Raw genomic sequence first — 18,274 nt, 5'->3', positions numbered from 1 at the left:
AGTGTAAACAAAGCCACTTGGAAGTTCAGACAGGGTGGAGCTCACCACAGCACAGCAAAACCACTTAGCCAGACTGTCTCTCTACATTCCTCCTCTCTGGGCAGGGCATCTTTGAAAGAAAGGCAGCAGCTCCAGTCAGTGGCTTATAGACAAAATTCCTATCTCCCTGAGACAGAGAACCTAGGGGAAGGGGCAGCTGTGGGAGCAGCTTCAGCAGACTTAAATATTCCTGCCTGCCAGATCTGAAGAGAGCAGTGGATATCCTAGCATGGTGCTCGAGCTCTTTTAAGGGACACACTGCCTCCTCAAGTGGGTTCCTGACTGGGAGACACCTCTCAGTGGGGGTCAATAGACACCTCAGACAGGAGAGCTCTGACTGGCATCTGGTGGGTGCTGCTCTGGGATGAAGCTTCCAGAGGGACTCTGTTAAGGGACAGACTTTCTCCCAGTGCCTCTTGACTGGCAGACACCTCCTAGCAGGGGTCAACAGACACCTCATACAGGAGAGCTCTGGCTGGCATCTGGTGGGTGCTGCTCTGGGATGAAGTTTCCAGAGGAAGGAACAGGCAGCAATCTTTGCTGTTCTGAAGCCCCTGCCGGTGATACCCAGGCAAACAGGGTCTGGAGTAGACCTCCAGCAAACTCCAGCAGATCTGCAGAAGAGTAGCCTGACTGGTAGAAAGAAAACTAACAAACAGAAAGCAATAGCATCAACATCAAAAAAAGGATGCCCATGCAAAAACTCCATCCAAAGGTCACCAACATCAAAGGCCAAAAGTAGATAAATCCACAAAGGTGAGGAAAAACCAGCACAAAAAAGTTGAAAATTCCAAAAACCAGTATGCCTCTTCTCCTCCAAAGGATCACAACTCCTTGCAAGCAAGGGAACAAAATTGGACGGAGAATAGGTTTGACTAATTGCTAGAAGTAGGCTTCAGAAGGTGGATAATAACAAACTCCTCCAAGCTAAGGGAGCATGTTCTAACCGAACATAAGGAAGCTAAGAACCTTGATAAAAGATTACAGGAACTACTAACCAGAATAACAAGTTGAGAAAAGAACGTAAATGACCTGATGGAGCTGAAAAATACAACACGAGAACTTCATGAAGCATACACAAGTATCAATACCTGATTCAATCAAGCAGAAGAAAGGATATCAGAGATTGAAGATCAACTTAATGAAATAAAGCATGAAGACAAGATTAGAGAAAAACAAATGAAAAGGAACAAACAAAGCCTCCAAGAAATATGGGACTATGTGAAAAGACCAAACCTAGATTTGATTGGTGTACCTGAAAGTGATGGGGCAAATAGAACCAAATTGGAAAAAACACTTCAGGATATTAGCCAGGAAAACTTCCCCAATCTACCAAGACAGGCCAACATTCAAATTCAGGAAATACAGAGAATACCACAAAGATACTCCTCGAGAAGAGCAACCCCAAGGCACATAATTGTTAGGTTCACCAAGGTTAAAATGAAAGAAAAAAGTGTTAAGGACAGACAGAGAGAAAGATCAAGTTACCCACAAAGGGAAGCCCATCAGACTAACAGCAGATCTCTCTGCAGAAACCCTAAAAGCTAGAAGAGAGTGGGGGTCAATATTCAACATTCTTAAAGAAAAGAATTTTCAGCTCAGAATTTCATATCCAGCCAAACTAACCTTCATAAGCAAAGGAGAAATAAAATCCTTTACAGACAAGCAAATGCTCAGGAATTTAGTCACCACCAGGCTTGCCTTATAAGAGCTCCTGAAGAAAGCACTAAATATAGAAAGGAAAAACTGATACCAGCCACTGCAAAAACATACCAAAATTTAAAGACCATTGACACTATGAAAAAACTGCATCAATTAATGGGCAAAATAACCAACTAGCATCATAATGTCAGGATCAAATTCACACATGACAATATTAACTTTAAATGTAAATGGGTTAAATGCCCCAATTAAAAGACACAGACTGGCAAATTGAATAAAGTCAAGACCCATTGGTGTGCTGTATTCAGGAGACCCATCTGACATGCAAAGACACACATAGGCTCAAAATAAAGGGATGGAGGAATATTTACCAAGTAAGTGGAAAGATAAAAAAAAAGCAGAGGTTGCAATCCTGATCTCTGATAAAGCAGAATTTAAATAAAGAAAGATCTGGCCGGGCGTGGTGGCTCAAGCCTGTAATCCCAGCACTTTGGGAGGCCGAGACGGGTGGATCACGAGGTCAGGAGATCGAGACCATCCTGGCTGACACGGTGAAACCCCGTCTCTACTTTAAAAAATACAAAAAACTAGCCAGGCGAGGTGGCAGCGCCTGTAGTCCCAGCTACTCGGGAGGCTGAGGCAGGAGAATGGCGTGAACCCGGGAGGCGGAGCTTGCAGTGAGCTGAGATCCGGCCACTGCACTCCAGCCTGGGCGGCAGAGCGAGACTCCATCTCAAAAAAAAAAAGAAAGAAAGAAAGAAAGAAAGAAAGAAAGAAAGAAAGAAAGAAAGAAAGAAAGAAAGAAGAAAGATCAAAAAGACCAAGAAGGGCATTACATAATGATAAGGAGATCAAGGCAACAAGAAGAACTAACTAACACGAATATATATGCACCCAATACAGGAGCACCCAGATTCATAAATCGAGTTCTTAAAGACCTACAAAGAGACTTAGACTGTCACATAATAATAGTTGAAGATTGTAATACCTCACGGCCAATATTAAACAAACCAATGAGACAGAAAATTAACAAGAAGATTCAGGACTTGAACTCAGTTCTGGACCAGGCGGACTTAATAGACATCTACAGAATTCTTCACCCAAAATCAACAGAATATACATTCTTCTTGGCACCACATAGCATTTATTCTAAAATTGAACATGTAATTGGAAGTAAAACACTCCTCGGCATATGCAAAAGAACAGAAATCATAACAAACTGTCTATCAGATTAGAATTCAGGAATAAGAAACTCACTCAAAACTGCACAACTACATGTAAACTGAACAACCGATTCCTGAATGACTACTGGGTGAATAACAAAATTAAGGCAGAAATAAGTTCTTTGAAATGAATAAGAACAAAGACACAACGTACCAGAATCTCTGGGACACAGCTAAAGCAGTGTCTAGAGGGAAATTTATAGCACTTAATGCCCACTGGAGAAAATGAGAAAGATCTAAAACTGACACCCTAACATCACAATTAGAATTAGAGAAGCAAGAGCAAACAAATTCAAAAGCTAGCAGAAACAAGAAATAACTAAGATCAGAGCGGAACTGAAGGAGATAGAGACATGATAAACCCTTCAAAACATCAGTGAATCCAGGAGCTGGTTTTTTGAAAAGATTAACAAAATAGATAGACCACTAGCCAGACTAATAAAGAAGAAAAGAGAGAAGGACCAAATAGACACAATAAAAAATGGTGAAGGGATAACACCAATGATACCACAGAAATACAAACTACCATCAGAGAATACTATAATACCTCTATGCAAATAAACTAGAAAATCTAGAAGAAATGATGAATTCCTGGACAGAGGCACCCTCCCAAGACTAAACCAGGAAGAAGTTGAATCCCTGAAAAGACCAATAACAAGTTCTGAAATTGAGGCAGTAATTAATGATTTACCAACCAAAAAAAGTCTAGGACCGGACAAATTCGCAGCCAAATTCTTCCAGAGGTACAAAGAGGAGCTGGTACCATTTCTTCTGAAACTATTCCAAACAATAGAAAAAGAGTGACTCCTCCCTAACTCATTTTATGAGGCCAGCGTCATCCTGATACCAAAACCTGGCAGAGACACAACAAAAAACGAAAATTTCAGACCAATATCCCTGATGAACATCGATGTGAAAATCCTCAATAAAATACTGCCAAACCGAATCCAGCAGCACATTAAAAAGCGTATCCACCATGAAGAAGTTGGCTTCATCCCTGAGATGCAAGTCTGGTTCAACATATCCAAACATCACATAAACAGAACCAATGACAAAAACCACATGATTATTTCAATAGATGCAGAAAGACTTTTGATAAAACTCAACACCCCTTCATGCTAAAAACACTCAATAAACTAGGTATTGATGAAACATATCTCAAAACAATAAGAACTATTTATGACAAACCCACAGCCAATATCATACTGAATGGGCAAAAGCTGGAAGCATTCCCTTTGAAAACTGGCCCAAGACAAGGATGCCCTCTCTCACCACTACTATTCAACATACTATTGGAAGTTCTGGCCAGGACAATCAGGAAAGATAACAAAATAAAGTGTATTCATACAGGAAGAGAGGAAGTCAAATTGTCTGTTTGCAGATGACATGATTGTATGTTTAGAAAACCACATCATTTCAGTCCAAAATCTCTTTAAGCTGATAAGCAACTTCAGCAAAATCTCAGGATACAAAATCAATGTGAAAAAATCACAGGCATTCCTATTCACCAATAACAGACAAACAGAGAGCCAAATCATCAGTGAACTCTCATTCACAATTGCTACAAAGAGAATAAGATATCTAGGAATACAACCTACAATGGATGTGAAGGATGTCTTCAAGGAGAACTACAAACCACTGCTCAAGGAAATAAGAGAAGACACAAACAAATGCAAAAACATTCCTTGCTCATGGGTAGGAAGAATCAATATTGTGAAAATGACCATACTGCCCAACATAATTTATAGATTCCATGCTATTCCCATCAAGCTACCATGGACTTTCTTCACAGAATTAGGAAATACTACTTTAAATCTTATATGGAATGAAAAGAGAGCCCATATAGCCAAGGCAATCCTAAGCAAAAAGAACAAAGATGGAGGCATCAGGCTACCTGACTTCAAACTATACTACAAGGCTACTGTAACTAAAATAGCATGGTACTTGTATCAAAACAGAGATATAGACCAATGGAACAGAACAGAGGCCTCAGAAATAACACCACACATTTACAACCATCTGATCTTTGACAAACCTGACAAAAACAAGCAATAGGGAAAGGATTCCCTATTTAATAAATGGTGCTGGGAAAACTGGCTAGCCACGGGCAGAAAACTGAAACTAGACCCCTTACTTATACCTTATACAAAAATTAACTCAAGATGAGTTAAAGACTTGAACATAAGACCTAAAACCATAAAAGCCCTAGAAGAAAACCTAGGCAATACCATTCAGGAAATAGGCATGGGCAGACTTCATAACTAAAACACCAAAAGCAATGGCAACAAAAGCCAAAATAGATAAATGGGATCTAATTAAACTAAAGAGCTTCTGCACAGCAGAAGAAACTATCATAAGAGTGAACAGGCAACCTACAGAATGGGAGAAAATTTTTGCAATCTATTCATCTGACAAAGGGCTAATATCCAGAATCTATAAGGAACTTAAACAAATTTTCAAGAAAAAAACAAACAACCCCATCAAAAAGTGGGAAAAGGATATGAACAGACACTTCTCAAAAGAAGACATTTATGCGGCCAAAAAACATATGAAGAAAATCTCATCATCACTGGTCATTAGAGAAATGCAAATCAAAACCACAGTGAGATACCATCTCATGCCAGTTAATGGCAATCATTAAAAAGTCAGGAAACAGCAGATGCTGGAGCAGATGTGGAGAAATAGGAATGCTTTTTTATTGTTAGTGGGAGTGTAAATTAGCTCAACCATTGTGGGAGGCAGTGGGGCAGTTCCTCAAGGATCTAGAACTAGAAATACCATTTGACCCAGCAATCTTGTTACTGGGTATATACCTAAAGGATTACAAATCATTCTACTATAAAGACACATGCACACATATATTTATTGTAGCACTATTCACAATAGCAAAGACTTGGAACCGACCCAAATGCCCATCAATAATGGACTGGGTAAAGAAAAGGTGGGGCCGGGCGCGGTGGCTCAAGCCTGTAATCCCAGCACTTTGGGAGGCCGAGACGGGCGGATCACGAGGTCAGGAGATCGAGACCATCCTGGCTAACACGGTGAAACCCCGTCTCTACTAAAAAATACAAAAAACTAGCCGGGCGAGGTGGCGGGCGCCTGTAGTCCCAGCTACTCGGGAGGCTGAGGCAGGAGAATGGCGTAAACCCGGGAGGCGGAGCTTGCAGTGAGCCGAGATCGCGCCACTGCACTCCAGCCTGGGTGACAGAGCCAGACTCCGTCTCAAAAAAAAAAACAAAAAACAAAAAAAACAAAAACAAAAGAAAAGGTGGTACATATACACTGTTGAATACTATGCAGCCATAAAAAAGGATGAGTTCATGTCCTTTACAGGGACATGGATGAAGCTGGGAACCATTATTCTCAGCAAACTAACCCAGGAACAGAAAACCAAACACTGCATGTTCTCACTCATAAGTGGGAGTTGAACAATGAGAACATATGGGCACAGGGAGGGGAATATCATGCACTGGAGCCTGTCAGTGGATTGGGGGTAGGGGAGGGATAGCATTAGGAGAAATATCTAATGTAGATGATGGGTTGATGGGTGCAGCAAACCACCATGGCACATGTATAACTATGTAACAAACCTGCACATTCTACACATGTATCCCAGAACTTGAAGTATAATAATAAAATAAAATTGATAATCCAGAAAAAGAAGAATTGAATATTCATTTACGTTGCTAATGACTTCACACAAATACGAATTTCGGATTATTGGTTATTCAGTGTGCCAATGCTTCAGCAGGTCATTGTTCCAATTTTTCTTTTTTACCTAAACACAGTTATTTTGTCCTGTCTATAGGAATATCCATTATCATATTGGAATAAAATAAATGTTGGTATCTTTAGACATATAGGCTTTGATGATTAGTAAAGGTCGATCCTCAAAAATCCTCAATATTTCTGTTAAAAGAATATCTTCTAATTTTGCCTGATGACCCGGCAAACTTCCTTGTAAAATTACCTCAAGTTTTCTAACATTCTTATGCCTTGAACTATCTTACTGGGTTTTCCCTTTAATTTTTAAGAGGTGTCATCATCTGCTAATAGGTATCTTGTACAAAAAAGTTGCTACCTCTCTTGTTTTTACCAACCTCTTACTCACAAATCTGCAGTGTTACCACCCAATGTGTGGTGTTCTCCAGGCACATACACTTTCCAGTTGAGATGCTGATTGTATTTAAGGCCTGTTATGAATGCCCAGGGTAGAGTGGTGCTTCCAGGCTGCTGGAGTGTAGCCTCTCCACCCTCCAATGAAGACATCCAGTCTCAGCTGCCTGGAAGCTCTCAGCAGCTTTAGCAAGCAAGATTGTTGTTTGCTGTTGGATGAGTTGTAAATGCACAGGTTTCTCTTCAAATGTTTAATGTACTTTGCTTTTGAGTGTTGTAATCACCTGAGTTATCGTTACAATTCAGATTCCAGTAGCAGGGCCCTCTAAATTATAACTAGTATCAGAGAACATCCTAACAGGTGTTTATTCAGTGGTTGTGTGTTAAAGCACTTACAGTTTCATACATGATCTCATTTAATTTCCCCAGCAGCATGATGTAGTGGATACTATCATTACTCACATTTTAAAGACAGGCAAATTGAGGTCGAGAAGTTAAGTCACGCCGAGATTGAGAGCGGTTAAGAGCCACCACAGAATTATTTACAGTGCATAGACAGGACATCTAAAAAATCCGTTCCCCTAAAAGTTATTAGAGTTCCTGAATTGGCCAACACTAAATGGAACTACTAACTCTACTTACTCCAGTTAGTAGAGTTCCAATATAGCGTTGGCCAATTCAGGTTCAAAGTAGTAAAAAGACTTTTAATCTCTTAACCAAAGCTAACTTTCTGAAATATTCAGCTTTGATATACTTCTGGGTCTCCCCTACAATCATAAGACTTAAATCTTTAGAGATGTGGCTCTGATTTATGATTTTGAGTGACCTAACTGTATGATGAACTGAAAAAGAGTTTTTTTTTCTGTTTTATTTCTCATTTTTGTTCCTACCCAGTGAGAAAAAATAATAGGCAGCATTATTTAAGAAAAGAGGACAGACCTTTATAAGGTTTGCTCTTTCACTTGCTTTTATTGAGGGCCACGGTGGGCCACACACTCACTTATGAGTCTCTATATATTTCCTGAAAAGTATTTCTAACATATCCTTTATAAACTAATTTCTGCAGCTTGGAATATTATATGTTCTAGAGAAAATGAGTTACATTTCTTTCCCAAGTTTCCACTCACCATAGCAAAGAAAAGGAAATTTAATTCAAAATCATTTATTGCCTCCTGGGATTTGTTTGCATAAAAGTCACTGTGGTGATATTTAAATTAAAACTCTTAATGATGAGTTGGGAAAATTTTAAATTACCTAGTGCTTTGAATTACAGCATAAGTTACAATGCCTGGAATTGTCGAGTAATTCCAGGAAAGCAATAAGAAAAATTCAGCGGAACCAGTAAGAGTTCTATTACATTTACGATGTAAGTCAAGGAAATGCATCTTATTTCTAGGGCATAGTAGTTAGGACTACATTTCCGAGTGTTAGAGATGTTTTAATATGAAGCCAGGTAGAATAGAATCAGAAATAATAGCAAGTGTTTCTAGGAAGAACATGAAGCAAGTATGAACTGAGTTGAACTGGAAGCTTTGGAAAGCTATAGCTACCAGTTAGTTTTATAACTAGTTCTTAGTCTGTTGACTACATAGAAAAACCCAATATATGATATCAAACTACCTCTAATTACCATGACAATGAATTTCTTTTTGTGGGAATTCTTCTCGATTACTGGTGCATCCCCCTCACCCCCCCTCATACACTTTTCCCCAACTTTTAAAAAATCATTTTCAATGTATGATAGACTATACATACAGCTAGAGTGGGCAGTAGCCAACAGTGATATGATTTCAAGCATACTGAAAATTTCCATGCACCTCCGTCCATAAACATCTCCTTGGCCATATTGCTTGGGTAAGAGTTTAGATTCGGGAAATTATTTTCCCTGGGTGGGAAAAAATAAGCCATGAGTCATCCTGAATTCCTGGGAAAGCTCCTTCCTTCCCTGGCTGGTTTCCAGGCTTCATTCCTTAGCTTAAGTCATTATTCTCGTAACGTGTCTACTGGCTCCTTCACTTATTACCTCAGTCTCCTTCTGCACAAAATGACAATGGTTGTAGTATCTAGCTCACAGGGCTGCATAAGTCCCATGAAATACTGGATGCGAAATGCTTCGCACAGTACTTAGATATAGTAAAGTATTAAATAAATGTTATTATGTAATATATAAAGATGTTCTTTCTCCCTTGTATTGACCTTGGGAGAATAGCAGTGTTCTGAGACAAGTTAATGTTGTAAGGACTAAGTTAGTAACACCTTCATTATTTGGAGCATTTTCTTTTATAAAGAAAGGTGTAGGCCTGGATTTATTGGCTCTGATAGAGTTTATATATTTCTGGTGAACTGAGAGTTCTATGATGCTCTTATATCAAATCAAATCAACTCTATACCTGATTGTTTTTCCAGACATAATGTTCAAGTGCTTGTGAATTGCGGAGTGGAGATAGCACCAAGAAGCTTCACTGTGTTCTATCTTATTATAAATATTAAAAATGTTGTGAAAAAATACTATTTTCACATAGAAATACGAAAATTAAGACTTCATTTTTATGCTTGGCTCCATTAAAATTTTTTTCTTTAACAATTTTGAAATTATTTTTATTTACTCCCCAAGGAGACTAATTAGGTTACTAAAGATATTACAGGTGAGTATTATGTGTAAGGTGGAACTATTTGGAAACAACTAAAATACTAAGCAGGCTAGTATGGCATTTAAAACCTGTTGGTGTACTATATTATATAATATCAAATTGCTGTAAGTAAAATATTCTAAAATTGTTTGAGTCAACCTCAGAGCTAACCAGAACAGCATCCTTTCTCAGTCATCCAATATATGTGAATATGTTGGCATTAACTAACAAAGAAAAACATGTTATAGTTTCTATAGTTTGTTGGAAGTTAAAATAAAATAATACTTTATTTATTTTATAATAAAAAGTCTTTTAAAGCCAATGATTTTTGAGGTGAGAAATGGAAAATTTTTTTAATCATCTGGATACTTTATTATACTCTAGATAACACATAGCAGTTGATAGCCTGGATTTTTTTCTCTAGTCATCAGTAATAATATAAGGATTTCTTTTTTCCTTTCAGAAATATATTTCAATGACGGCCAAGTACTGAGGCAAAAGAAATATCTTTAAAAATCTTAAAGTAATTTTCCAAGTTTAGTTTTTATTGTTCATGGGATTTGAATATATATATGTGTGCGTGTGTGTGTGTGTGTATATATATATATATATATATATATTTTGAGACAGAGTCTTGCTCTGTTGCCCACTCTGGAGTGCAGCGCTGCTATCTCTGCTCCCTGCAACCTCTGCCTCCCGATTTCTGAGGCAATTCTCCCTGCCTCAGCCTCCTGAGTAGCTGGGATTACAGGCACCTGCCACCAAGCCCGGCTAATCTTTGTATTTTTAGTAGAGACAGGGTTTATGTCATGTTGGCCAGGCTGGTCTCGAACTCCTGCCCTCAGGTGATCCACCCGCTTCAGCTTCCCAAATGTTGGGATTACAGATGTGAGTCACTGTGCCCGGCTGGGATTTGAAATTTTTGATTTGACTAGGAATAACCCTGTCTGAACAAACATCTCCTACTTGATTGCAATACCATATGTCATATATAAACAGAAGCCTCTGTAGAAACCAAAATGTTGAGCATAAAAGGGAAAAACACAGTTATATAGTTACATACTTTATGTAATATTGGGCAATAATGACCATTTTCTCCATAAAATTGATGTTTAGCTCCCACACACATGAATGTAAGGCAAATGGCATCAGGCTTCTGGAATACAGGCAGGGCTGATGGTGCAGTAGAAGAGAGGAAGAGGGGCAGGACCAGATGCTACGGTGGAGTCTGTGTTTGTACATGTTTCCTTCAGCTCATCTCAGAATTTTTTCATCCATGTAGGGAAAAGCTGAGGACACAGTAGGATGATAGTTGTTCTTGCTGTCACTGAATTAAGAATTTTAAAATTCAAAGAGCGTCAAACTTGTGTTTCTTTCTTCTTACTATTTCTGGCCCTCTCAGAATGGAACCTCACACCCTTCGGTAAACTTTAGAAAATATACACCTGGCCTCACTCCTTATTCACCCGCACTTGTAGCAGAATGAATGTCTTATCGCTCAAATAAATTTTCACGTTTTCAATTTGATATTTCTGCACTAGTCACAGTCTGATGAATAACACTGTGGTAAAATTGAATATGGCTTGAACAGCACAGTGGAACCTAATTGATCACTGGAGGACAAATCTTCAAAATAAATGTAAAAATGTATTATTTTCTTCTCTATGAATAGATATTTTAGGCTGTTAAAAAGTAGATTCCTAAAATCATTTTGTGTGTTCATAGTACAGGCACCTATTCTCTGGCCTCTCCATGTCTGGCTCTGTCTTGTCCTAAAGTTATGTTCCATAAAACACTAGTTCGGCTGGGCGCAGTGGCTCACGCCTTTGGGAGGCCTAGGTGAGCAGATCACAAGGTCGGGAGATTGAGACGATCCCAATTAACACGGTGAAACCCCGTCTCTACTAAAAGAAAAATTAGCAGGGCATGGTGGTGTGCACCTGTAGTCCCAGGTACTCGGGAGGCTGAGGCAGGAGAACCATTTGAACCCGGGAGGTGGAGGTTGCAGTGAGCCTAGATCCTGCCACTGCACTCCTGGGGGACAGAGCAAGTTGTCTCAAAAAAAAAAAAAAAAAAAAAAAAAAAAAAAAAAAAAAGAAAAGATTAGTTCATTGATCTGCTTCACAATAAAAATGATATGAAGTAAATGAAATAAAATAAAATATTTTGCATTGGACCAAATCCTGAACATTTAACATCATGAACATTATTACCATGTTTTAGAGCTCATATACATTTAGCAGTTTGTAAAAAATAATGCAGTGAAGACAAAAACCTAATTTTCAAAACCGGTGTTTCTCAGAACGATTTTATTCACTCCTTTTGTAATTACCTATTAAAATTCCTCAGAACTAGTGTTTTAACGAACTCATTTAAGGAAATATCACAGTTCATCCATTTTCAGATGCATATTTTTTTCACTCGTTAACACATCTGAAATTGAGATGCTTTCTTACATTTGATGATGCCTTGGGTTCAATGAAATATGACATTGCCCTAGCAACTTTAATGGCAATTATGTGTGCTGTTTTAGTTATGATTAGGCTCAACTGAGAGTGACAAAAATTCAAAATGACAGTTGCTTAAATGAGATAGAAACTGAATTCTCACCAGTAAATCTGGAAGTGGGTAGCCCTGTGCTGGAATTGTACTCTGTGGTATTGGATACCCACACTTCATTCTTCTTGTTGTTCCATTGCCCAACACCTTTATTTCCAAGGTCATGTAATGGTTCAACAGGACTGCTCTATGTCCATCTGTAATGCCTACATTTCTGCCAGCAGAAAAATACAAAAGATCAAGACAAAGGAGCAAAAGTCAAGTGCCAGCTGTCTCGTAAGGAAAGATCTCAGAAGCTGCCAAATGATGCTTCTTCTTACATTCCACAGGGTAGAACTTAGTGATAGCAGCCTGGGTAGGGGTGTTGAGGGGGGTGCAGGGTGGGGTTGGGAAATAGGCAATTACTGTACATATTGATCTTTATAAGAAGTAGATTATTAAAATATTACTCTAATATATATATATAATATATAATAAAAAACTAGAGACTTATCAAAGAATATCTCTTTTAAAGGTAAGGCATAAAGACAAATATTGCTGAAGATGAGAAATTCATTTAGTCATTAGCAACTAGAAAATTAGCCCTTTCATCCCCAGTATCAAATAGTTCCAAAATTTCTTGGTATTCATAGCCACTGACCTTAGATTGTAAAGGTCATAACAGAATTTCATTCTCTGTTGCTTCATTTGGTTATCAGGTCACTGTGAGCATCCAAGTTTAAATGGGTGGGGGGAAATACAACTACAAATAGAGGGGCTGATGCACGCAGAGGATATTGTGTAGATATAGACTCAATTGTAAGAATGTTTAGAATTTATTCTGAGGTTCCTGAGAGAATTGATCAGTTTATCTCAAGCTACACTATGATTACATTTCCACCACTCTTTTAGAGATTTTAATTTAATTAAATGCAAATGTTATACAATTCTCCAGTGTTTATTGCTGTATTTAATTCTCATATTTGCCCACAGTGTCTTTAATTTCTCATTTTAAAATGGAAATACTGAAGCAGGGAGACTGCTCACATTGAACATCAAATTTGGCTAATACTGATTTGGAAATATAGTTAGATCCTGATTAAAATATTTTTCAACAATTAAAAGAATTAAGCATATCTATATGAAATCATATAAGTCTTTCTTAAAAATGAATTTCTACCTACTTAAGCCAGTGTCATTTTGGAATTTCTGTCACTATCAGGTGATCTTCTTGATTCTTTTGCTTTACTAAGCAAAATAAATTAAAAACAAATGTATCATTCATTAAAGCCAAACTTCTATTACCAGTTCCTTACAGCTGTTATTCTGTGATGCTTACCTTTATTTACAAACTCTAAACAATTTACTTTACAGAGAAATACAGTAATTATGTAATAATGAAGTAGAAAATTTTCTGTGGTTTTATAGTATCAGATTAGCTGATATCATGAAGCAAATAAAAAAAATATGTACCTGCTGGGCCTCAAATCCTAGGAGCTCATTTTTAATAAAAGCAGTAATAAATAAATGGTAAAAGTCTTGAAAATCCAACAGATGATCTTCATAAATTGATCTGGCTTAGTGGATTGGTAAATAAGGTTTTAATAAAAATGTTATTTTGCTTGTTGTTTCACTATTGTCTTGTCTTATTGAGAAGGATTCACCATTTATATTTTTTCATTTTTAAAGAATAAATCATAAAAGCAACAAATGCATGCTGGTATTATAATTTAACTTAATGTGCCTATGGAGGAAAACATACTTTTACCTGATAGATATGTATTTCATTACTATTATTAAAAATTTTTGAGTATCTCCCATATGCAAAGAACTCTGGTAGGCTTTCAAATGTGGAGGTCAATTTCTAAATAACCGAACCCTGCTGAATTGTGTTTAAAGTAATAGTTACATGTTTATTGTATCAGTAGAAGAGAAGGAAAATATCCTAGCTTTGTCATTAAATTGAAATTTTAAAGTGATAAAATAACAATTGACACTCCACCTATTTTTCTGAAAACATGAGGCAACTTAGTATTGTAAATACTTAAAGGCACACTGACAAACAAATAATGCAAAATTGGAGGGTATGAGTTTTAAGATATGTATATTTCTGCCCCAGCTCGGAAGGCACCTTTCAAAAGTGAGTCTGTATCTCTCAAATTATCTACCCAAAGCAATAAATGTATTCTGCCCCAACCCTAAGATTCTGCAATGCAGTCCATCTAATGACATCAAAACCCCCAAATCACTTAGCTGTCTATGATATCATACTTGAAGTTATCATGCCAGCACTTCACAATGATCTGCTTGGTGTTTTTGGCACTTTCTTCCATCATCTAAACAGCAGTAATGGACCTCAGGATATAATAATTTTCTTATCATGTGGTAATAGTTTTTGAAGTCAAAACTGAACTCCCCTAGTAAAATACAAATTTATAAATTATTTTGGATGAAAACCTTTTCAAGCAGATGTATAAATTCTAAACGTTCCTTGTTTTAGTCCTGGAAGCTATTATGTACTTATCAGAAGTAATTTTTTTTTTTTAATGCAAGATACCAACCAGATCAGTAATATAACTGGCTCAAGGCACAATCATAAAACTTTTAAATTGGTAAAGATTTTTAACATTTTACTTCTGCTGCAAATTAGCCATTTATTTCTGATAAAGCAGGGAAACAATAGAAATGATGCAAGTTAAGAATTTTGAAGCCTGAGTGTAGTCCTAGGAGCATTTCTTGTTTAACTAAGGGACTCAACATGCCTTTTAACTGTTAAAAGTTAGTTTTCTCATTTATAAAAAAGAGTTAATAATGTTTGTCCATGAGTATATCACACAGGAATATTGAGAAGACAAAATAAAATAATAAGTATTAAAACATTAAAACACTTTCAAAACTTTAAAGAACGCTCAGAAATGATTGGTGTGTGCGTGTGAACATATATAAACAACTGATGAAAAATTAATAAACAAATCGTTATTTGATTTAAGCCCGATTATTTCTGGAAGTGAAAGTCATCTCTTTAGAAAGTTTGGGAAATAACAGGTTATTGGGTTCTAGTTTTTTTTAATGAAATGAACAGAACAAGTTTCATACAATTTAATTGGCTTCTTGGAAAGATGGCAGCCAAAACTGACTTTGCCAGGGCTTTAACCTGGACTCTTAAGACATCATACTTTTGCACAGTTGCTTTTACACACTTCCAGAAGTCCTTTTTTTCTTTCTTATTTATTTTTTCTTTTTGAGATGGAGTCTCGCACTGTTGCCCAGGCTGGAGTGCAGTGGCGCTATCTCGGCTCAGTGCAACCTCCTGCAACCTCTGCCTCCCAGGTTCAAGCAATTCTCCCACCTCAGCCTCCTGACTAGCTGGGATTACAGGTGCCCGCCACCACGCCCGGCTAATTTTTTGTATTTTTAGTAGAGACAGGTTTTCACTATGTTGGTCAGGCTAGTCTCAAACTCCTGACCTTGTGATCTACCCGCCTTGGCCTCCCAAAGTGCCGGGATTACAGGCGTAAGCCACCGTGCCTGGCCCTGAAGTCCTTTTTAGTCTTCAAAATTTTATAAATATCAACCAATTCATCGCAGTTTTATTTCCTAATAGCTGGTGTAAAATTGATGTGTTCCTTGGGGGACATTCAATATATAATTATCATAAATAATTATCATAAATGCACCTTTTCAAAATTAATTTAATCTCAGAATCACATACACTCTTTAAAATAGGAGAGAAGTAAATGTTCTTTATGAGGACAAATTTGAATAACACCATGTGGTCTTCCTATGGATGAGCAAAACTCTGATTCAAGGTGATAGAAACATTGGCTGATATTACTGCACTGAGTAGTAACCCAGAAAAACCATTCTATGTGTTTTTCTCATGACTTTGTATTAGGTTATGAGTCACCATATTGAATTGTTATTTTTAACCATATAGTGAAATATAAATCCCACGTAGCAATAGTTCATCTGGAAACTTGAATGTATAAAATAATTTAAAAAATAATTATAACTTTATAAAAGGGCATGACATTTTCCTATTGAGACATATTTGAGAAAATCTCATAAGTGTACCTCTTCTTCCTCTTTAGGCTCCTTTACCTGCAACAACTGACCTTCCAGAGTTTTTTGTTGCTTCTTATAAATGGCCTGGATGGACTCATGGCCCATTGGATCAAAAAAATTGTGCTGCATCCTGGGCATTTTCCACTGCAAGTAATAAAGTCATTTTAATTCCTTTCTTATAAACTACTCCTTTTGGCTCTAGAGACTGAGAGAATAATTAAACGATTTTAACAATTAGAATATTTAAATATTAGCATATGATCAAATAAAATCTCATTGTGACTGAAGAATATAACCTAAAGATTATATAAAAAACCCATTTTTAGTCTAAAAGTTGTTTTTTATTTTTAGGGTGCAATTTTAAATAGAGAGTGAATCAAAAGAGTGACAAAATAAAGTTGCTAAAATGTGTTTGTCTATTTGGAGTTAAGGCCAGATAATAAAGAAAGGATTAAGGTTCTTCTTTATTCATATATTATTTATAATTCTAATATACATGTAGACACACCCACATAATCCTCATATTCTTTACTCTTTATACGATTTGCAAAAACAGTTATTAATCTAATTCGATGTAAAGTAAGACTTTAAACCTAAATAATAATGGATCAAATGGATTTTATTTCATTTTAAATAAATATAAGCAAATACACATGTTCTGACTCAAAAGTAATGTAAGTGATCTTTTAATAAGAATAGCTTCCAAATTAAGTCTACTGTTACTCAAAAAGTATAAGCAATGACTCTTTTATAGTTACTTTCATCTAAATTCACAAATCCAATAAATTAGTTACAGGCTAACCCTCAAATTAGGTCTCCAAAATTATCCTCAAAGGAATGTTGAATATATTTTAGCAATTAAATGAAACCTAACATGATGATGATTGGCTGTCATTCAATTATCTTCACAAAACCATGCTCTAGGGTTTGCAGGTAATTTCAACAGTGTTCAAAGACAGTTTAAAGCCATTGAAGGATTGTGAACAAGTACATAGGCTCTTCGAGAAGCCAGCTATGAAAGGCAGCATAGCCTGGGACAGAGAAATGCTGACGTCTGTGTCTAAGTATCATTGCTCCAGGATATCAATCAGACAACTCCAGAAATGCCTTTGTTAGAATCATAATGGTAGCCAAGCTCACCCCAAGTGGCTACATTCGTTAATTCATTGCTGTCCACACTCCCTCTCTGGCTATCTTATGCTGTACTTGATGTGTCAGGGACCCACATGGAGACCTTTCTGAGCTAAAATTTGTTTGTCTATTGATAGCTAAGGCCAGATAATAAAAAGAAGATTAAGGTTCTTTCAAATGGGTGGAGAAAGGTTTAATGTAATAAACCATTTGCCATTTTGTTTTCATGTGGTTAATGTGTTACACCTAGTGGGTGATCTATAAGAATTTTGCTTACAATTTACATTATGCAAGTATTTCCGAAGATGTGTAAGGAAAAACATTCGTGGTGAAATACTGAAAGCAACTCGCTAGAGTGGAGGATATATTTTGGTGTTCCCAGGTCTCAGTCCCACAGATAGCCTCTGCACTGCGCCAAGTCAGGATTGTTCCCCTACCTAATACACGGAACACCAGAGACAGGTTTCCTTTTGTGATTCCAAAGGACATAGTTTTGTATCCTGTGAATTCAGTATGATAAATTAGGGCAATTTTTTTTGTGTTAAATAAGAAAAAAATGAACTAAATTATTGTAAAGATCTAAGAAATTGTGTCGAGAAGTATTAGTTACTAAAATAGATTATCTCTCAGAGAAACTAAAAGCTATAAAATGGAATGAATAAGACTCTTAAAAATAGGCACATATATTTTTAAAAATTGTGTAATCCAATCAGATTCAAGCTATTTTTCAGAAGCCGAAGAGATACAGGTGTTTGGAGCAGTGGGAGTGATATGTTTCACATACATTTGAAGACGGAATAAAATAAGCAAGGGAAAGAATAGAGTGTGTCTCAGAGGTACCGTCCAGTGAGAGTTTTTAAGAAGAGA

At 36.9% G+C, this 18,274-nt stretch overlaps 1 protein-coding gene across 1 annotated transcript in view; it reads left to right on the top strand.

Moving 5' to 3' along the window:
- LOC105490829 (tubulointerstitial nephritis antigen) overlaps positions 1–18,274 on the top strand; it is a 90,515-nt gene that overhangs the window by 19,698 nt on the left and 52,543 nt on the right. The window contains 1 exon segment of the mRNA XM_011756769.3: positions 16,303–16,426. Within this exon segment, the coding sequence (XP_011755071.2) occupies positions 16,303–16,426 (124 nt within the window).

This window comes from Macaca nemestrina, chromosome 5, assembly GCF_043159975.1.
Source record: "Macaca nemestrina isolate mMacNem1 chromosome 5, mMacNem.hap1, whole genome shotgun sequence".
In the NCBI taxonomy this organism is placed as follows: Eukaryota; Metazoa; Chordata; class Mammalia; order Primates; family Cercopithecidae; genus Macaca; species Macaca nemestrina.
This window is presented reverse-complemented; position numbering and strand designations above follow the sequence as displayed.